We start from the raw sequence: 23,034 nt of genomic DNA on the forward strand, positions 1-23,034 counted from the left end.
TTAATTACTGGCACTTTTTGACAATCAAAAAGTTTTGTCCTGAGCACTGGGCAAAATGATTTACATGAATCATCTTTTTTTTTTTTTTTAAACTCTGTGAGAAAGATGCTGTTACAGATGAGAACATTTTGTATCAAGGAGATTTAACAACTTAATCTGCCAAGTAATAGAGCCAGAGTCCAAATTCAGTTCTTCCTGATTTCAGAGCCTGCTGTCTATACTCCAAATAGACATTCATGCAACTTAACAAACTCCTTACCTGAACCTTGCAGTAATTAAAAGCATCAGGGCTTGTCTGTATATAGTATACATTGGCATATATAATGGCATGTGTACATGCCAATAATTGTGATAATCTCACTAAAAACAAAAACACATTAATATAAAGAGTGTTAACTTTAAAAATGCCACCTTCAAATTAATTTTAAGCAATTACCAAAAATACTACTAACCTCTGATATATATGTAGAGATATAACTTGAAATATTGAATTGACTATTTAAATGTCTGTGTTTTTGATATTTTCAAATGCTTTGGAAGGAGTTATCACATTATTAAATGCTATTTATTGGTCATCTTAAGTGCTTTTAATGAATCATACAGAATTTGTGGGTCTTTGATAAGAAAATTCTTTGGGCAATTAAAATTACAATAGAGTAAACATTCTTCTAGAAGACTTGAGAAAAATCATCATTGATCCAACTTGGTCAAAGTAATTTCCAGAAGTTTAGATTCTTATTTCTATACTTTTAGTATGATTCATAGACCTTCCTAAGGAAGGGCTTTTAAACTTTTCTTTGGTAATTACAGTAAAAGTCTGCCTCAGTGTGTCCATATCAATATAACTTCTTTTTGCTTTTATTTTTTTAAATTTCATTTTATTTTTTCAGTGTTCCAGTATTCACTGTTTATGCACCACACCCAGTGCTCCATACAAACGTACCCTCCTTAATACCCACCATCAGTGTCACCCAACCCCCCATCCTCCTCCCCTCTAAAACCCTCAGTTTGTTTCTCAGAGTCCATAGTCTCTCATGCTTTTTCTCCCCCCTCCTATTTCCCCCAATTTGCTTTTCCTTTCCTTCTGCTAATGTCCTCCATGTTATTCCTTATGCTACACAAGTAAATGAAACCATATGATAATTTACTTTCCCTGCTTGACTTATTTCACTCAGCATAATCTCCTCCAGACCCGTCCATGTTGATACAAAAGTTGGGTGTTCATCTTTTCTGATGGAGGCATAATATTCCTTTGTATATATGAACCATATCTTCTCTATCCATTGTCTGTTGAAGGGCATCTTGGCTCTTTCCACAGTTTGGCGATTGTGGCCATTGCTGCTATGAACATTGGGGTACATATGGCCTTTCTTTTCACTGCATCTGTATGTTTGAGGTAAATACCCAGTAGTACAATAGCAGAGTCATAGGGTAGCTCTATTTTTAATTTCTTAAGGAATCTCCACGCTGTTTTCCAAAGTGGCTGCACCAACTTGCATTCCCACCAACAGTGTAAGAGGGTTCCCCTTTCTCCACATCCTCTCCAACACTTGTTGTTTCTTGTCTTATTAATTTTGGCCATTCTAACTGGCGTAAGGTGGTATCTCGATGTGGTTTTGATTTGAATCTCCCTGATAGCTAGTGATAATGAACATTTTTTCATGTGTCTGTTAGCCATTTATATGTCTTTTTTGGAGAAGTGTCTGTTCATGTCTTCTGCCCATTTTTTGACATGATTATCTGCTTTTTGGGTGTTGAGTTTGAGGAGTTCCTTGCAGGTCTTGAAAAGCAGCCCTTTGTCTGTAGTGTCATTTGCGAATATCTTCTCCCATTCTGTGGGTTGCCTCTTTGTTTTGTTGACTATTTCCTTTGCTGTGCAGAAGCTTTTTATCTTGATGAAGTCCCAAAAGTTCATTTTCACTTTTGTTTCCTTTGACTTTGGAGATGTGTCTTGAAAGAAGTTGCTGTGGCCGACGTCGAAGAGGTTACTGCCTATGTTCTCCTCTAGGATTTTGATGGATTCCTGTCTCACATTGAGGTCTTTCATCCATTTTGAGTTTATCTTTGTGTGTGGTGTAAGAGAATGGTCGAGTTTCTTTCTTTTATACATAGCTGTCTAATTTTCCATATAACTTTTAAAGTACTTATTACATAAAGACATTAAATAGAATTCCATACTCTAAATTTTACAAAAAGAAACATTTCTGAAGACATAGAAAATAAATGTAACATTTTAGGGGCACCTGGGTGGCTCAGTGGGTTAAAGCCTCTGCCTTCGGCTCAGGTCATGATCCCAGGGTCCTGGGATTGAGCCCCACATTGGGCTCTCTTCTCAGCGGGGAGCCTGCTTCCTCCTCTCTCTCTCTGCCTGCCTCTCTGTCTACTTGTGATCTCTGTCTGTCAAATAAATAAATAAAATCTTTAAAAAAAATAAAAATTTTAAAAAAATGTAACATTTTAAACACAAGAAATAACACGTTTTTTATATTGTTCTCAAAGGTAAAAAATGAAAGTTAAGGTGCTAAAACAACTTGTTGGAAAAAATGAATTATTACTAACTTGTTTACTCTGTATGTCAAATATCTGGGGTTTTTCAAAGTCTCATATCAATCAGAACCTTCTTAAAAACATAGAACCTTGACAAAATAACATTTTGTGCTTGAAATTTGTACTGCAAGATTGGATTAAAAGACATCATTTCATATTATACTATTTAAGTGTAGAAATTTATGAGTTCTTGGTAATTCCTTTACACATTTTCATTACTTTTTGAACATCTGTGTGGTGACTGGCATACAATAGGTGCCGAATAAATAGCTGTTGAATTGATGGACAGCTTTGCTGAGTTTGCCTTTCTTTTTTTTCTTTCTTCTTCCTCCTCCTCCTCCTCCTCCTCCTCCTCCTCCTCCTCCTCCTCTTCTTCTTCTTCTTCTTCTTCTTTTTTTTGAATTGCCTATTTCTGAGGTTTTTTCTTTGTGTTGCTATAATACTACTTTCTTAATTAGATTATTTCCTTCCTCTATAATAGCATTATGTAAATTATTCCTCACTCAGGAATAGCATTAAGTGGCTAATCCAACCTCCTCCACTTAACTTTTCAGTAATCTAAATTTTATAAATATTCAATAAAATTAGGATGGAATTTCTTTACTTTTCCAGTAGGAGCCTGTCTTATAAAAGATTCAGTTTCAACAAAAAACACTTGTAACCTGGGTGCTGAGTTTCAGAAGTTTTTATAGATTTTGTATACTAGCCTTTTATCTGATAAGACGTTTGCAAATATCTTCTCCCATTCCATCAGGTTGCCTCTTGCTATGCAAAAGCTTTTTATCTCGACGAAGTCCCAATAGTTCACTTTTGCTTTTGTCTCTCTTGCCATAAGAAAAATGGAACTCTAGGAAACAAACTGAGGGTTGCTGGAGGGGAAGTGGGTGGGGGCAGGGGTTAACTGGGTGATGAGCATTAAGGAGAGCACTTGATGAAATGAGCACTGGCTATTATATGCAACTGATGAGTCACTAAGTTCTACCACTAAAACGAATTTAAAAAAACCACTTCTATCTATTGATTACATAATATGGGGATTCTTTTTTAAGAATGCAAGTTATAGCAGATGATATTGTAAATTGTAAAAATAAGATTCTTATGTAAAGTCCTAAATTTAGCTATATTGTCAGTTTCCTAAGAATAATCTTTGAACCTATCAGAATACTGACCATATTGGCTAGCTTTAATTCCCTCGATTTTCATTTAAAAATCCAGTTCCAAAATAATTTGTGAATGACATTCTGCTATAAAAGTGTAATTCATCAAACATCTTTTTCTTTATCTCTTAAAATCATCACATTTTACCATTTCCATATGGTTTAAAATGAGTATTTTTAAATTTAATTCTTAAAATATTTGGCTTTTCTATGGAACTTTCATATTTTTTTTTATACACATCTTGGGATTTTTACCTAGATTTCATAGCAAGTATAGCTATATATATGGATTCTCTTCTCATGAACTAACTTTTTGATTGATATTATGTTTTATTGTCTTATAAAGGTTTGTTAACAGTATTAATATTTGGGTTTATTTCCTTTCATTTCTCTCCCCCACCCCACACCAACACCTAAGCACACATACAAATAGATATGCATTTTTAAAAATTTTTATTTATATTCCAGTTAACTTACAATGTAATATTAGTTTCAGATACAACACAGTGATTCAGCACTTCCCATATAACACCCAGTGCTCATCACTAGTGCACTCCTTAATCCCCATCACCTATTTCTCCCATCTCCCCACCACCCCCCACCCATTCTGGCAACCATCATTTGTCCTCTATAGTTAATAGTCTGTTTCTTGGTTTACCTCTCTCTCTTTTGTTTTTCTTCTTCGCTCATTTGTTTTGTTTCTTAAATTCTACATATGAGTGAAATCATATGGTATTTGTCCTTCTATGACTGACTTATTTTGCTTAGCATTATCCTCTCTAGCTCCATCCATGTTGTTGCAGATGGCAAGATTTCTTTTTTTTTTTTTTGGTAGCTGAGTAATATTCTAGTTTATATATATGCCACATCTCCTTTATCCATTCATCAGTCAATGGACATTTGAGCTCTTTCTATAGTTTGGCTATTGTTGGTAATGCTGCTATAAACATTGAGGTACATGTATCTCTTTGAATTAGTATTTTTTTTTCCTTTGGTTAAATATCTAGTAGTACAATTGCTGGATTATAAGGTAGTTCTATTTTTAACTTTTTGAAGAACCTCCATACTGTTTTCTAGAGTGGTGGCATCAGTTTGCATTCCTACCAACAGTGCAGGAGCATTCCCATTCCTCCACATCCTCACCAACACTAGTGTTTCTTGTGTTATTGATTTTAGCCATTCTGATAGGTGTGAGTTTTGATTTGCTTTTCCATGATGATGAGTGATGTTGAATATATTTTCATGTGTCAGTTGGCCATCTGTATGTCTTCGTTGGAAAATATCTATTCATTTCTTCTGCCCATTTTGTAATTCAATTATTTGGGTTTTGGGGGGTATTGGATTTTATAAGTTCTTTATATATTCTGGATACTACACATGCATTTTAAATTGGTATTATACTGTAGATAAAGTTGTATGTCCTTTTCAACTGTGTTTTGTTAACTGGATATTATATTATGAACATCTTCCTCATGTAATTATGTGGTCTTTGAAATTTAGTTATTTAAAAAATTAGATCTCAGACATCTGGTCTCATAGATTATGTTCCTGCTTCCAGACCTCCTTGGGGTTGTGGACTCTCTAAAATCAAAGGTAATATAAGGGAGACAGAACACCTAGCAGGATCTCAGGAAATACCATCAACTTTATAGTACTTGCATGTATCATAGGAGCAAGTAATGTGCCCTTTCAAAACAAGGTATAAATCAGTAATTAAATAAATTTAAAGATGTATTCTATTATTGCATTTTTTCTATCCCTTTTCTTCATTCTATTCATTACAATAATAAAACCAAACCAATCCCAAAAATTCAAAATCAAATACGCTATTGGCTGGTGAATTATAAGGATAGATGGGAGTGAAGACTTTACCCTCAATTAGAAGATACTTATTGTCTAATCTATTTTTTTTCTGTCTCTTTCAGTTAAAAGTTTCAAAATAGATCTTCTTGCCGTTTGATAGGCAGCATTCTTTCCCTTTCAAGATTATATGAAAACAAACAACTTATATCTTGTGTATCAGCTAGGAAATAGATGAAAGTATTGCTACTGATTATAATAACTAATATTTAATGAGCGCTTAACATGAGCTGGACATTACTCTAGCACTTCACGGATGCTATGTTTTGTAATCCTCACAACTTTGTGATGGGTTGTATATTATTTCCGTTGTCCAGGTGGCAAAACAAAACAAAAAAAAAAAAAATGAGGCATGGAAAGGTTATGAAATTTTTACAAGTTGCCAGAGCCCATTTGTTGCTATACTGAGTCTGTCTTTCAACAAGTAACTCCACATGAACATCTAATGAGGCATCCCATATTGTATACCTCAGAACAGCAGTCTTGATGATTTCTCAGCCCTTAACATGCACTTTCCCAGTGACCACCACTCTTAATACAGTTATTGAAATAAATAAATAAATAAAAATAAGAGCTCTGGGAATTATTTTGGATTATTTTCCCTTCATACCTCTTATTCAAGTTCAGCAAACCTGACCTACAAAATATATCTTGAACCTGACCATTTATTATCTGCACCTCTCCCATACTATTCTAAGCCACCATCATCTTTTACTAAGACTAGAACAGCCCCCTGAATAGTCTCTTCCCTTTCACGTCTCCTCTCATAGCCTAACTACCAAACAGAAGCCATAATAATCTTTGAAAAGTGTACATTGGATTTTTTCATCCCTCTGCTCAAAATCCTTCCCTGGCTTCCTGACATACCTAGACTAATGTCCATACTCTGTACCACACCCTGCAGAGCTTGCAGGACCTGGCCCTTTTGTACTTCCCCAGCACTGTAGTTAGTCACAATCTGTTGATCCTGTTTCATTCTCACCATATTGTCCTTGAGATGAACCAAATTCATCCTCATGCCAGGCTCTCTGTACTTGCCATTTCTTCTGCCTTCAGTGCCCTTTCCAAGATCTTGACATAGTTCCATCTCTCATGTCACCAAGGTTTCTGCAAAGGTTACCTTCTCAGAAAACCCTTCCCTGATAACCATCTATTGTAGAAACCTCTACCTAAAATTGTATTATTTATTCTCTTACTTGTCTGGTATAGTGGGGTCCTGGCAAGTGTTTAACAACTGGCTCTCCAGAACGTAAAGATAAACAGCCATGATTTGTAGTGATAGCCAATTTCCATGATATAAAAACTCCAATCAGGACTGATTTCAAGTTTCCAATATGATGTCAATATTGAACAAGGAATTGGGAAGAAATCCATACAATCAGCTTTTTTTTAAATTGAAATGTATTTGATATATAACATTGTGAAAATTTAAGGTATACAACATGTTAGGCTTACACATTTATATCTTGTAATATGATTGCCACTTAAGTGATAATTAGCACCTCTATCACATTATGTAATTATCATTCATTTTTAGTGGCTGAAATAGTTCAATTCTAGTTTCTTAACAAGTTTGATAATTATAATGCAATATTATTGTCTGAATTTGCCATACTGTTCATTAGATCTCTCGGGTTTATTTACTACTCATTGCAGGTTTGTACCTTAAGACATCTGTCCTATCCACCCCACCCCCATTCCCTGGTAACCATCATTTTATTCTCTGTTTTGAAGAGTTTGGCCTTTTTAGATTCTTTATAAGTGATATCATAACTTGTGCTATTTTTCTCTGTATGACTTTTTTCAACATAATCTGCTCAAGGTTCATCCATGTTGTTGCAAATGACACAACATCCTTATTTCTCATGGCTGAAAAACATACAGTGTGTATATGTACATACATATGCATTCATCCATTAACGGGCACTTAGGTTGTTTCTATATCTTGCTTATTGTGGATAAGCCTACAGTAAACATGGGAGTGCAGATATTTCTTGAATATGTTATTTTCAGTTCTCCTGGGTATATTCTCAGAAATGGAATTGATGGGTCATATGGTAGATCTATTTTAATTTTCTGAGAAACCTCCACACTATTTTTCATTGTAGCTGAACCAATTTACACTCCCGCCAGTAGTACACAACTGTTCCCTTTTCTCCACATCCTCACCAACAACTGACTTTTTAAAGCCAGTGCAGGCTGGCTTCAGCACATCACGGGTGTATTGCCTGCTTTTCAGAATATAATCCCCAGGAGAAAGCTATGTTGTTATATTAACCTCTGTATTTTAACACTTAGTTTAAAGGCTGGCAGAATAAGTAGTGTGTTACTCAATAAGATATGTAGAATACATGAATCAATGAACTAATTAATGTAACACTTTGTGGGCCTTTAAAATATGTATGGATGTACAGAATTTTAGAATCTATAATAGGAATCTTAGGGGAAAAGGTGAGAGTAATGCTAGTCGAAGCAAATTTGACTACAGGTATAATTGTCCTTCCCATCCTTAATCAAGGAACCCCTCCCCACCCCCATTTGAATATTCTCTCTAAACCTTTCTAAAGAAGTTACTGAGAATATAGACATTTAAATGTATTCTATGCCTATTTAAATAATTGCATTTATGTTTAGTCTGCAAAAATTAATCTGAAGTTTTTCCAGTATGTTGTATACCTTAAACATTTGATGTGTGTCTAGACTGTTGTTCATGTCAGGAATATCTACAATTTAAATTATGACCTTCTTTTGATTGTGTTATAATTTTAAAGTGACCTAGACACACAAAAAATTAGATTCAAGAATTTCAGTAGTGATAGGACTATTCTTCACTTCTATTGGTAATGATACTTGATAGTATATTGTGCTGACGGGGGCAGACGATGAGAGTAGAGTCTCCTCCACACAAAATGTGTGTAAAGTCTGCTTCCAAAAAGTGACTGTATTTACTACCTGCTGTTTATGGCCACCTAATTGCAAGACCATTCTTATACTCCCTGTGATAAGGAAGGAGGCCTCATTCTTCATACCTCTTTTAGTGCTTTGCTAACAGCTACAGTTACTTCGCAACAATCCACAGCATGTTTGGGCTTAACAGCATCTTGGGTTCGTAATGAAACACTTCATTAAACTGTTGTTTATAGTGTCTCTATTTACAGTTATTCCTCCATATTTGCTTATGGTGGAATTGTATAGATGTTCTGTTGTCATCATTCTCTGCTTTGTAGATGGATTCAATTTATAGTGTCAGATTTTACCACTGATGACCTTGCAGCTTTACCAATTGATGTTGAGTAATGATAGTCAGTCAAACTGTTCAAGAAGCCCTATGGGTTATCTCGTATGCCTTGGGTATCACACGAGATAGAACTTGATTCCATGTTGGTGAAATACTGTCTATTTCCCACAGATATATCATTCTTTGTGATTTATTTCTAGATATTGTGATTAAATATTCTATTGGACAGTGATTTCAAAATCAGAATAGAATGATAACACTTTGTTGTACTTCAAATGGAAATGTGTGTGGGTTTTTTCTAGTGAAGGATCCTATATAAATTAATCATGTTAAGAGCTAATAGGCTTCTCACAGGAGGACATTAGTTCTATAAAGTATCTGAAATTATTTGCTCTTTTTTTTGGACAACTGTGACCATGACTTTTTGTGATGTTTGTATCCTGCCTAGTTGGAAGGATTTCAATGTTAAAAAATTATCCTATGTCACTTTTTAATCATTCTTTTTCCTTTTTGTACTGTGAGCCCTATTTTGATTAGTTTTGATTTTTTCCAGTGGTAAGGGGTTTGTTTTCTTTTTAAAAGAGCTTTTTATTTTGGTGTAACCAATTAATTAGTCCTACATGGAGAGCTTTGGAAAGTCCATAAGCAGTCAAACTTGACTCCAGGGCAAAACATTTATTTGTGAGGGCAGCGTAGAGAAGACAATAAAATCCTCTATGCACTCTGTGTGTGTGTTGTGGATCTTCCTGGAGCTTCAGAAATCCAGCTCTCAGCACTCCATAAATCATTTTTGAGTTGACATCAGCAAAGTTATACCATGACTTGGGTGCGTATCTCACTCAAAAAGAATCAGCATAAATCTAGGCAGAATAGAAAAAATGAAGAATTTGCAGTATGGTTGTTATAAGAATTTTATTATATGTCCTCTTAAAATGGTAGCCTTTCAGACATATTTATCATAACTTTTTGGCACTCAGTCTTTAGAAAATGTCTACATAGTTATATGAGTGTCATCTCCTACCCTTAGTTTTAAATCACAGCCGGAATGACATCAGGCTCTGCAGATTTCTCATTTTTCATTTCATTTACACTCTTCACACTTCACTGGCAAGTGAGGTCACCTCTTTAAAATTTGGGGTAAAGGCCAGCTTGACAAACTTTGGCAAAATGTTCTCTTTTGCAAATTCTCATTTCAGAGGGAGAATATGTGATTCAGGCATATTTCAGATTGTTTTCTCTCTCTCTTTTTTTTTCTAGTTTTATTTTATTTTATTTTATTTTTTTCAGTGTCCCAAAATTCATTGCTTATGCACCACACCCAGTGCTCCATGCAATACGTGCCCTCCTTAATACCCACCACCAGGCTCACCCAATCCCCAACCCCTCTCACCCCCAAAACCTCCATTTGTTTCTCAGAGTCCATGGTCTCTCATGGTTTTTCTCCCTCTCCGATTTCCCCCAACTCATCTCTGCTTTCCATCTCCCAATGCCCTCCATGTTATTCCTTATGCTCCACAAATAAGTGAAACCATATGATAATTGACTCTCTCTGCTTAACTTATTTCACTCAGCATACTGTCTTCCAGTCCTGTCCATGTTGATACAAAAGTTGGGTATTCATCCTTTCTGATGGAGGCATAATACTCCATAGTATATATGGACCATATCTCCTTTATCCATTCGTCCATTGAAGCACATCTTAGTTCTTCCCACAGTTTGGCGACTGTGGCCATTGCTGCTATAAACATTGGGGTACAGGTGGCCCTTCTTTTCACTACATCTGTTTCAGATTGTTTGCTTGTTAATATTGTCACACCTCTCTGTCAGTGATGAGGGGTGTGTCATCTGTACATACTAATGTCATAAAATGGTTAGGTAGGTTCACCCCGTAGGTCCTTGCAGAAATCACTGCAGAGGCCCCTGGAATTATTTCAGAATTGGCATGCTATTTTTTTTTTAAGATTTTATTTATTTACTTGACAGACAGAGGTCACAAGTAGGTAGAGAGGCAGGCAGAGAAAGAGAGGAGGAAGCAGGCTCCCCGAGGAGCAGAGAGCCCGATGTGGGGCTTGATCCCAGGACCCTGGGATTATGACCTGAGCTGAAGACAGAGGCTTTAACCCACTGAGCCACCAGGTGCCCCTGGCATGCTATTTTCGATCGCCTGTTCAATTGATTCAAAACTGAGAATCTATTACATGTAAGGCGTTAAAAGACATTTATAAACTGTTCTGTAGTTTATACTATTAGCAACTTATAACTTAGTTTTAAAACAAGGGCAAGATTGCTTCTTTACAAGGCAAGATTAAATTGTTATAAGAAATAGTAAATTGTTATTTTGAAATATTTTGAAATGGGACTTGAGAATGTGGCTAGATTAAAAGTTGAGCTGTGGGAAATATCTGTATTAAATAAGTTACTTGAAATATTCTTAGACATAGAAAGTATGCAGAAAGCAAATCAGGCAAACTGGATTTATAAACTTGCTTTATAATTTACTAGTCATGTGAAGTAGAACAAGTTACTTAGTGACTTGGTTTCCCATAGCTGCCATAACAGATTACCACAGATACAGTGGCTTAAAACAACACAACTGTATTAATTTTATAATTTAATAGGTTAGAAGTCTGAAATAATCCTTGCTAGGTTAAAATCTAGGTGTGGGAGGGTTGCATTGATTTCTGGAGGCTCCAGAGAAGAAATCATTTCCGTGATTTTTCCAGCTTCTATGGGCCACCTACATTCCTTGACTCATGGTCATTTCCTCCATCAGCAGAGGCAGAAATGTGTTGAGTCCTTCTCATGTTCGATTACTCTGACCTCTTTTGCTTTCTTCTTCTATTTTTAAGGACCCTTGTGATTACATATGGCCCACTCAGATTATCCAGATTATATTGCCATCTCAAGGTCTTTAACTACATCGTATTTGCAGGTATTTTCTTTCCACATTAGAAATTAAGATATGGACATCTTTGAGAGGTCATTATTCTCACTACCATACATACCTTCTCTCATTTTTTTAAGACTTTATTTATTTGAGAGAGAGAGAGAGTGAGCTCAAGAGAGAAAACACAAGTGGGGAGGAGAGGGAGAAGAAGAAGCAGACTCCCTGCTGAGCAGGGAGCCCAACATGGGGCTCCATCCTGGGACTCCAGGATCATGACCTGAGCCAAAAGTGGATGCTTAACTGACTGAGCCACCCAGGCATTAATACACCCTCTCATTTTAATTTTCTAATCTGTTCCTATCTTGTAGGGTTCTTGGTCGCAGAAACAAAGTTCTGCATGCTGAAGTGCCTCACAAATGCTAGGCTTTAAATAAAATGTAACTTTCCCCAAGGAAAAGATTTTTAAGAAGTAGAACATTGGGTCATTCTTTTGTTAAGGAAACTTGAATTAAAAAGAACCACAGCAGGTGGACCTATACAGAGTTCGGGGAGAAATTCAGGACATGCTATCTTCTGAAAACACTTTCTGTCTTCACTCCCTCTCCTATTGTTTACTTTCCATTTTAGGTGAAGAGCTGTATTAGGACACATTTTTTTTTTTGATCCCTAAATTATAAATAGTGTCAATACCTTTTCCCCCCCCAGAGATAAAGAGAGTTCCCAAAAAGGGGAGAACAGCCGTCAAAAACTTTAGAGACTTCAAAGAAGATGAAGATAAAGAAAAAAATATGAATTTTTCAACCAGGTTTCCAGTAACTCTTCTGAAAATGGTTAAAGTAGGTGGGCTGCCAGGTGTTAACTAGAGAAGGGATAATAAAGTTATAAACAACAGAGGGTACAGACTACACTTAAGAAAGTCCCTAAAGAAAAACAAGAAAGTGGGACAGTATATCAACATGGGAATAGTTCTTTCTATTTCATTTGTAATAGCTAAAATTGAATAAGTGTTAAGTGACTCTGATCTGTTGAAAGAATTCATGAACCAAGATCATAAAGTTTTATTCTGTCTTTGATTTGTTATTCTACACTGTTAACTTTATATTTCTAACTCTTCTCATCACTACAAATCTTTGCTATTATTCCCCAAATGCTTTGAACTAGAGTGATTCATTCATGTCTGCAATGTCATAAATTGGAGAATGTGTAGATTCTTCTCACCCTGCTAACTATAGAAACACAAAAACAAAGGCAATGCTGGGTATTTCTCAAGGGTGAATAATTTTTAGAAGGCAAGCTTTAAACTGTCACATTTCTTATTGTCTGTGTTTCACACCAATATCGTGCTCTGTGATGGCTTCATTGGAAGGATTGTCATGTTCGATGGGGGACCCAGCCTACCTGCTCTTTTACCAGTAGCTGGTGTGAAAGCCATGCTATGCCAATGGCTTGTTCACAGGAGGCAGGTCAATCTTTGAAACCATAGATTGTTTCAGATAAGAGAAAAATATGTGAGGAGAAAAGAGATGTGAAGGGCAGTGCTAAAGAGAAAGAAAATGCTTGTCTGCGTTTTACCTGCAGCTAACATTGTTAAAAATGATAGCAACTTAATGAAGCATGAAGTAGTAAAGGCATTAATAAGCTGGGGGAGGACCTTATTCATTCCAATTTGGATTCCATTCATTCATGTTACTAGTTTTCTTAAGACTGAACTAAAATTTTGATTCCTTCTAGGCCTCCAATGCCCTTTAGAGTTGATAATTAATTTGAAAGGATTATTAAGATATATTTATTGAGCTTAGGATGCAGTGTAGTCACAGTATAAAGCAGAGTTCACATTTATCAAGATAATAAAGAAAGTGTATTAAAGTTTTGCTCAGTAAGAACAAGCACTAAATTACCAGTAGTGCTAAAAACCACTGTGTAGAAGATAATTATTTGTTTATTAAAATAAGATGCAATAGGGGCACCTGGGTGGCTCAGTGGGTTAAGCCTCTGCCTTCAGCTCAGGTCATGATCTCAGGGTCCTGGGATCGAGCCCCGAATCAGGCTCTCTGCTCAGCGGGGAGCCTGCTTCCCCCTCTCTCTCTGCCTGCCTTTCTGCCTACTTGTGATCTCTCTCTCTATCAAATTAAAAAAAAAAAATCTAAAAAAAATAAGATGCAATAATAACATTTTAAATTCCGATTATTAAAATTTCCCAACATACCCCCAAAACGTTATAGAAGAAAGAATATCATAGACCCAGGTGTACCTGATACCCACCTGTAAGAATTAACCCATAGCCTTTCTTGTGGCAATTCTACACTTATCCATATCCTATCCTGCCCTCCAGATTCTTTAGAAGCAAATTCCATATATATCATTCTCTCTATAAATGTTTTAATATGTGCCTCTGAAGGATGCAACTCTTCTGTAAATAAAACCATTTTCACCTCTAAAATTTAGCACTATTACTACTACTTTAATACTGACAAATATCCCTTCAATATTCAGATTCATCACAGTTACTTCCAAGTTTGTTTTAACAGCTGTTTGGTCAAATCAGGGTGTGCGTGAAGTCAAATACTGCATTCAGTACATCTCTAGGGGCTCTCTTAATCTATAACCTCATTAGTTTTTATTTCCTTGCAATTTTTTTCTTCTTTTTCAAACTGAAGTACAATGAACATCCAGTGTTGCGTTAGTTCCAGGTGTACAATATAGTGATTCAACAATTCTTCACATTACTCAGTGCTCATCAAGATAAGTATACTTTTGATCACCTTTCTCTGTTTTACTCATCCCCCTCTTCTCTCTCCTCTAGCAACTACCAGCTTGTTCTCTGTATTTAAGAGTCTGTTTCTTTTGTTTGTCTCATTTTCTTTGTCTGTTTTGTTTCTTAACTTCCATGTGAGTGAAATCACATGGCATTACTTTTTCTTTGACTTATTTTGATTAACATTATCCTCTCTAGTTCCATCCATGTTGTTGGAAATGGCAAGATCTCATTCCTTTTTTGTGACTGAATAATACTCCAGTGTGTGTGTATGTATGTGTGTGTGAGAGAGAGAGAGCTTCTTTATCCATTCATCAATGGATGGATACTTGAGTCGCTTTTATATCTTGGCTATTGTAAATAACACTGCACTAAACATGGTATTTTCATTTTCAAATGATCTTTTTGAATTAGTGTTTTCATTTTCTTTGGGTAAATCCTCAGTAGTGGTATTACTGGATCATATGGTAATTCTATATTTAAGTTTTTAGGAATTTCCATACTGTTTTCCACAGTGACTATATTAATTTGCATTTTACCACCAGTGCATGAGGGTTAGTTTTTCTCTACATTCTCCCCATTTATTATTTCCCATGTGTTTGATTTTAGCCACGTTGATAGGTGTGAGGAGATACTTCATTGTGGTTTTGACTTACATTTCCCTGATTATTAGTGATGTTGAGCATCTTTTCAAGTGTCTGTTGGCCATCTGTATGTCTGGAAAAATGTCTAATCAGGTCTTCAGCCCATTTTAAATTGTATCATTATTATTGTTGTTAGTGTTAAATTGTAGAAATTCTTTATATATTTCAGATATTAACCACTTATTGGATGTATCATTTACAAATATCTTCTATTCAGTAGGTTGCTTTTTAATTTTGTTCATAGTTTCTTTGCTGACCAAAGGTTGGTTTTTTGTTTGTTTGTTTGTTTGTTTTTTTGGTGAAATCACAACTGTTTAATTTTGCTTTTCTATTCCTTGCTTGGGGAGGCATATCTAGAAAAATATTTCTGCAGCTGATATCACAAATCACTACCTATGTTTTCTTCTACCAGTTTTATGGTTTTAGGTCTCAGATTTAGGTCTTTAATCCAGTTTTCATTTGTTTATTTTGTGTGTGATATAAGAAAGTGATCCAGTTTCATTCTTTTGCATGTGGTTGTCCAGTTTTCCTAGCACCATGTGTTGAAGAGACTTTTTCCCCTTTGTATATTTTTGCTTCCTGTGTCCTAGTTTAATTGACCATATGTGTGTGGGTTTATTTTGGACTCTCTGTTCTAATTTGTTGACGTTTATGTCTATTTTTGTGCTGTTAACATACTGGTTCAATTACTATAGCTTTGTAGTATGTCTTAAAATCTGGGATTATGATACCTGCAGTTCTGTTCTTTCTCAAGATTACTTTGGCTCTGGGTCGTTTGTGGTTCCGTGAAAATTTTAGGATTATTCATTTCAATTCTGTGGAAAATGCTATTGATGTTTAAGTAGGGATTGCCTTAAATCTGTGGATTGCTTTGGATAGTATGGACATTTTAACAATATTTGTTCTTCTAATCCATGAACATAGAATGTCTTTCCATTTGTTTTGCCATCCTTTCCTAGTAAATAGCAGTATCCTATATAACTGCAGTTTTCTCCATGTTGCTTTTCTCATTTAATAATATATCCCCCATTTAGTACTCTTACATCTCAGGTTTTCTTGGCTTTTCTTGCTTATTAATTCTTCCAAGTCAACTTCAAATCAACTTGTCCAGTTCTAGGGAGAAAAGAAAAAATGTTTTTAATGAAAAAAAAAAGAAATTTCTTAATATTTATATATAAGTTCAGTAAGATCTAAAAAGTAACTCATTATTTTCCAGAGCCAAAAGTTGAGGTTTTCCTTTTTGGAGAAAGAGGAAGAGAAGTCCTTCAAATAATCGCCCATGAATGGTTAAGCATTGATTAAAACCCCTTTAAAAACAATTTCAACATACAATTGAACATTTTATCTTCAAAGGATTACTGTTAGTCATTTAGTTAGATTATTGTTTCTTAGAAATTTAGAGTGGTAGTGTAATTCATTTTCAAATGTATAAATACGAGTTTAATGTTAGTATATTAAAAAACCTGTTTCAGTTGAGTACCCAGGCTTTCTGTTTGTCATGATGCAGGAAGCACTTACCCCAAGTTGAAATCACACATTCGGTTACCTATAATTCATTAATTTGACACTCAGCAATTGTAGTATACACTGGGTGGGAGGGTGAGTGGAATAAATAGGCTCTATAGGACCACTGAGTGACAATTACAAATCATTTTAGTACGTAAAACTACTGTAAATGAATTTGTCTGAAAGAAAGTATAAGCAGGCAAGGGGGGCATCCTTCTGGACTTCATCACATTACTCTAGGTTTAGTGAAGTTTGTGCAAATTTATAAGAGACATAAACTTTCCCAGAAAGTAATAATTACTGGTATTTCTAGGTTAAATTCTTTCTTTAAGTTTGGAGCAACACTTCAAACCTTTGCTTTTTGGAATTTGATTTAAGCAAGGTCTAGTAATAGTATTATCAAATTCCATAGAATAATCTCTTCAGAGCACTTTTAATATTATAATAAGCTACTTCTCTGTGATTGCCTAGAAATTTTTGCTGGAGAGTAAGGACTTGGTTACCCATGGTATGATGACAGTGGGTTTTTTGAGTGAATCCTATATTGTACTCAAACTTTTGATGAATTCCCTGGATTCAGCCCCACTTTTTTACCCCTTCTGTTCATACCAGCCTCTATGGGTGGTCTTCTCCAGGGCTACATCAGACCTCTTTCGAGGTCTCAGGTCAAAGAGCAGACAATCATATGAACTGCATTTATCAACTCAAACACAGAGACATGTGTTCCTATCTATAAAGCTTCCCAGATTATTCTAACAGATACTAAGCCTGGAAACACCTGATTCTTAGGACCTTTCTGGTTCTGAAATTGTGTAGCTCTCAATGCTTCCTGAAAGCCAATATACCTGTATAGATAAATGAGAGAACTTGACAAACTCATTAGTAGAACTAAGAATACAGACGAGTTTTTATTATATATTAAAGTTGACATCACAGCATTTAGAAATGCTAAAATCCATAACATTGGCAAGAGCAGATGCTAGAATATGGCAAAACCTCCTCAAAATTAAGCAGTTTTGTTAAGTGAACAACTGCTATAGGAAGTACACAGACAACAATGTGGGAGGGAGGCAGGGAGCAACAGTGAACTGATATAAGATAACCACATGTTGTCTTCTTGAGAGATTAGGAAAGAAAAAATGGAAGAGAGTATTTTAAGACAAGTCCTACTAGAAGGGTGAAGTGTCATCCTCCATGGAGAGGGACCTGTATTAATATTTTTATAGCTTTCGTGGGGATCAGGCCTCTAGGAAACTAAAATTCTATGACCTTGTTACATTATTAAGGAGCCATGCTTTGACCTAGCTCTCTTACCTGCATACCAGTGACATTCAAAAGTCTCAATAAAATTCACGAAACGTAGTACTCTTTGGTAGCGTTTTCCTAGATCTGTGATTCTTCTGAATATAAAGCAGCTGGGATACAGTGAATTCCGGAGAGTCATTGCAAAGAATATTCAAAATAAAAATCCAGACCTAACAATTCCTGTGTTAGAGATTAGTTGTACATGTCAGACTTATCCATGTGGGTTATAGGTGAGCTGAGATATTCAGATATTCTCAAATATTCTCAGATATACTCAGATATTCTGAGATAGCCAGAGTTACTACGTTGCTCACTTCAGTCTGTGAGGTTTTCTCTTTTACCCCAGTGCTATTCCAATGTCATCTTATCTCAGCCGTGACTGTAAAAAGCATTGCTACATATGGTGGTCATATATTACTTGTTAGTTTGGGACTGAAGGATTCTTCAGAAAGATTTTGTCCTCCAATTCTGCTCTCTGAGATCAAGTTCTTAATACTCTGTGCATGATAAAAGGAACATCTAATTTAATGCTGCATCGGTAAAGTAATTACATGATATTTTGCTAGGTGACATATTAATGGAATGTGAAATAAAAAGCAGTTATCTCTGTTACAGTAAAATGTAAAACATTTGATATTATTTCAAAAGTTATTTGAATTTTTTTAAGGCATGAAGTTTGTAAAAAATGCCCACTAACAACAACAAAAAAAAGGTTGGGGTATTGTGTGTTGCAATATAAGATTCATCGAAGCCTAGCTGTCGTAGCATTTTTGTACTTCTTATAATGGGGCATTTGCTTTCCTTATTGTACAGCACAGATTAGGGTTTTGTTCATCTGGAAAAAAAGGTTTTATAATTACTGATTTTTGATGAATCTTTATATGAAAACACAAGACATAATTAATACAAGTGACTTAGGTACATGAGAGAATTATTCTATGAGGGTCATTAAAATTTTGTGTACTTAGAACATCACTGTTAAAATTTTATGCAGCATTCTCTTATGCCTTCAAAGAATACTTCTATTCATTGTGTTTTCAATAATGCTGTCTACCACATTTCAAAAAGTTTATTCAAAATACTACATGCCAACTAATTTATTCAATTTTGCATGAAATGTGAAAGAGTCCATAGAAAATAAATGGAAGAGGGATATTGTTTTGAAATGGGGCTCTTCTCTAATATTCTCTAAGGCAGTGCCCAATTTTCCATGTCACTTAATGCTGGCTGTAATATTGAATTATGGAGAGAATCTGTGGGGTTTCTAGTATAACTTTGTTTCATGGATTTCATCTATTATTCCAGAGCCACCACAGAAGTTCCGAAGTCATAAATCCACATTGTAGCTCAAAGAAAATTTGGCCTCTTCCTATATTTGCTTGCTGAACTGTTTTTTGGACAAAGTTCTTTATCAGTTACCTCAGTGTGTATTTATTTTTATATTGTGTACCTATGATCCCTAAATATGCCTTGTTACTTCTCTTTTTGTGTTCTATTAAAAATACCTTTGTGCATTATTTTTTTTCTGGATGGAAACTCACTAATTTAAAATATTTATATAGATTCTTTTCCAAAAACATGCAGTGTTTTGTTTTCATCATCTTATTTTGTCTTCCATGGTTTTGATATTGGAAAATAAACACTGTGAAACAAAGGGTAAATGAGCTTAAGTAATTTTCTCAGCTAATAGAGACATACAATATGATGAACACCCAATGTCTTGGTTCCTGCCAGTAAGAAAAGATGCTGGTGTTGACTGGGAATCAAGATATAACAGGAAAAAATGTGTTACGATAACAGAAGTAGCATGGTAATGTGTTGCAGAGACTGGTTATGCAACTAAATGTAATTAATATTGAATGCCCACTGTTTCAAAAGAGTTATAGTAAGGATTGTAACATCTTCAAAGATATAAAGCTATAATATCTGCTCTTTAGGAGCTCACAATTAAGTTGTACTTTTTTTTCTTAATCATTTTATAAACCTTGCCACAAATACTTTAGGATTACCAGAAATTGAGATCAGGGCTTTATGTCTATGGTAGAAAGAACTATCTCCATGTTATATCAGATTAACCCAATTGGTATATTCCTCACTGAATTTATATATAAAAAATTCCACATACTTCAGTTGTTGAATATGGAGTATCTAAGAGAAATAATTTTTTATGAATAAAACCAAAAATACAGAAACAACAAATATTTCGGATAAGGATGAATAGACTATGTTCCATCTTACTCCTACTCTTGTTCTTTCTCTGGTAGAGAATTTGGTTTTAATTGTTCTTTATTTTGAAAGTAACTTTATTGGAGCACCTGGGTGGCTTAGTGGGTTAAGCCTCTGCCTTTGGCTCAGGTCATGATCTCACGGTCCTGGGATCAAGCCCCGCATCGGGCTCTCTGCTCAGCAGGGAGCCTGCTTCCCCCTGTCTCTCTGCCTGCCTCTCTGCCTACTTGTGCTCTCTCTCTCTGTCAAATAAATAAATAAAATCTTTAAAAATAACTGTATCAAAAACTGAGATATACTTTCATACATTAATATAGCTAGATATTGGATGGAAAGTCAAATCTCTCCTCCTCCTGGAGTCCTTATTCTCAAACCTCAGAGGTGGTAATAGCTTTAACATGTACATGCATATTCTTCCCCAAAATATCAAAGCACGTACACATGTACATAGATATGTGTGTCTTTTTGCACTTACACTTACCTGTGTCCCTTTGTAAATATAAATTCATAATATTTTCCACCTGGACTGATGGGCAATAAAACAGAACCATCAAAGCCCGGCCAATCTGAGCAGATGTCTTGGTGGTTCCTCACTATACTGAGGTTCACAAGATGGGCTCAGAGGAGAGGAGGCATTTGGGAGGCTTGGGCAATAGTGATTTACCAACAAGTACAGAAGTTTTACTTCAGAATTTTAATAAATAGTTTTACCACAACTGTGCTAAGGCTAATACCAGCCCTATTTTCAATCATTTGATGGTTCATGCTTCCCCTCACAGTGCTCCTGTGCCCGTGTTCTTGTAAAGACCACAAAAGCACAGCATCAGAGTTATTTGTGTTGCCCCTTCTCTATCAGGTTTTTCATATTTTTAAGTTTGGTCCCTTGGAGTTGACCATGGACCATGGAGTTGATCATGGACTACATGCATTCATGAAGGTCTCATGTCAAAACTATGAAGCAGTTGAAGTTTATTTCTAGAACATTCCTTTCACAATTCCCTCTGTTGTCCAGTGGGTCCTTTAGTCAAATTTTAGTGGGTCCATCCTCCCACTCAACCATTCCAGTGATTTTAATTATGCATAGCTTAATGTTTTTAGGCACCCCATATTTCATAGTATTTAATAAACAAAAACATATCATGTTGCTTTATTATTAGTGTACTTTTTATGTGTCTCTTCATTACAATATATTATCAACCCATGGATGGTAGGACTATAATTTAAACTGGTTTATATCTATCTTTCTACTCAGGGCATTGCATATAAATGTCACTCGATAATGTTTGTGCGTTATTCCTTCAGACTACATTGGTTATGCACTATCACAAAGCATCTAGAATGTTTATTTTTTATGCCTTTATATTTTATCTAGATTTCAAAACAAAGGATTTTGAACATTCCACTCAATTTTCACTCTGTTGATACATAGTAACTTCATGTCTTTCTCTTTATTTTCCTTTTTTTTAAAATACATATTTACTTCTTGTACAGAAAGTGTAATCACTCTTCACTTAATATGTTCCAGTTTCAGTCTGTCGTCTGCAGATCTTAAAATTTCTTCTCTATTATTTTCCTTTTGGTGGTTGTAGAATAGTTGGCATTTGTTGAGTACTTATAAGTCCTTTGCCAGGTACTTTGCATATGTTATCTCACTTAGTACTGTACTTATTACTTATCTTAATTTGTAGAAAAGGAAGCTAATGTTGGAAGAGTAAGATCATCTGTTCAAGGTCACATAAATGCTAAGACCACAATTTGAATACAGGACTGTGCCTCTAAAGCTCTGTGTTTTTTGTTTTTTATTTTCTTCATAAGAGCACTTAATTCTACCCACATGGTACTTTTCTGAGGATTAGGTGATATAAGTGAATATATTTTCTAAATTCTCAAACACTTATCCGCACATGGAATTTCTAACTCATACTTTATACTTTCTAACACAGTAAGGTGAATAAATTGGTGTGTAATGAATGCTTTAGGTGGTCATGATTATAATGGAATTTTAAAAATCAGATGAAATGATGTCAATGATTTGTTAGAGACCTAAAATCTAATCTTAACCCATTTCCTTTAAAGCCATGGCTGTCAAGATGAAACATCTCGTTTCAGCAAAAGGTATTAAACATGAACATGTAACAGTAAAATCATTTCAGGGAACATAATAGGGTTATGGAATAAAATCTGAAATAAAATCTACTGTAGCATTAAGCCTTTTATTTGCTAAAAAATGGTGAGAATCCTATGGAATTCAGAGTTGCCTGTTGTTGTCGTCACTTTTCCCCAGGTGTTCCAGATTGCATATGTGATTGTGAAAGCAGCGAACTCCCCTCGGCCTGGAAACTGGATTTTGGAACGCTCGCTTGATAATGTTGAATACAAGCCCTGGCAATATCATGCTGTGACAGACACTGAGTGTCTAACTCTCTACAATATTTATCCCCGCACTGGACCACCATCTTATGCCAAAGACGATGAGGTCATCTGTACTTCCTTTTATTCCAAGATACACCCCTTGGAAAACGGAGAGGTAAGAGGAGAAAACTCACCATAAGTACATTTAAGTAGGCCTGTCAGAAAGATGTGAATATATTAGTAATTAATGTCAGGGAGATTTTAAAATAGGATTTAGCAGAAGTATGCTTAAGTGAGTTATTAAATAAAAAGGAAAAACCCAAGGTGATTGGAATTTTAACTACCTTCATCCAGTATGTGTCTCCCAAACCCAGTAAAGATCAGAAAAGTGGAAATGGGTTTAAGTGAGAAAGTCAATGATTAATTTCACATAAAGAGACCTTTTTTGACAGTGAGATTACTAATAATTGGATAAAGATGAGACTTGCACAGAAGCCTCAGATCTGTGTGTACTCTGGTCTCAAGAGGGGGACAAAAGGGGTGAAATTTAGGGAGAA

At 35.3% G+C, this 23,034-nt stretch overlaps 1 protein-coding gene across 5 annotated transcripts in view; it reads left to right on the top strand.

Moving 5' to 3' along the window:
• LAMA2 (laminin subunit alpha 2) overlaps positions 1-23,034 on the top strand; it is a 634,066-nt gene that overhangs the window by 175,566 nt on the left and 435,466 nt on the right. For all 5 annotated transcript variants that reach the window (XM_032862519.1, XM_032862522.1, XM_032862520.1 and 2 more), the window contains exon 4: positions 22,410-22,652. In XM_032862519.1, the coding sequence (XP_032718410.1) occupies positions 22,410-22,652 (243 nt within the window). The remainder of the gene's footprint in view (positions 1-22,409; positions 22,653-23,034) is intronic.

This window comes from Lontra canadensis, unplaced genomic scaffold (assembly GCF_010015895.1).
Source record: "Lontra canadensis isolate GAN:19392208 unplaced genomic scaffold, GSC_riverotter_1.0 scaffold23, whole genome shotgun sequence".
Lineage (NCBI taxonomy): Eukaryota > Metazoa > Chordata > Mammalia > Carnivora > Mustelidae > Lontra > Lontra canadensis.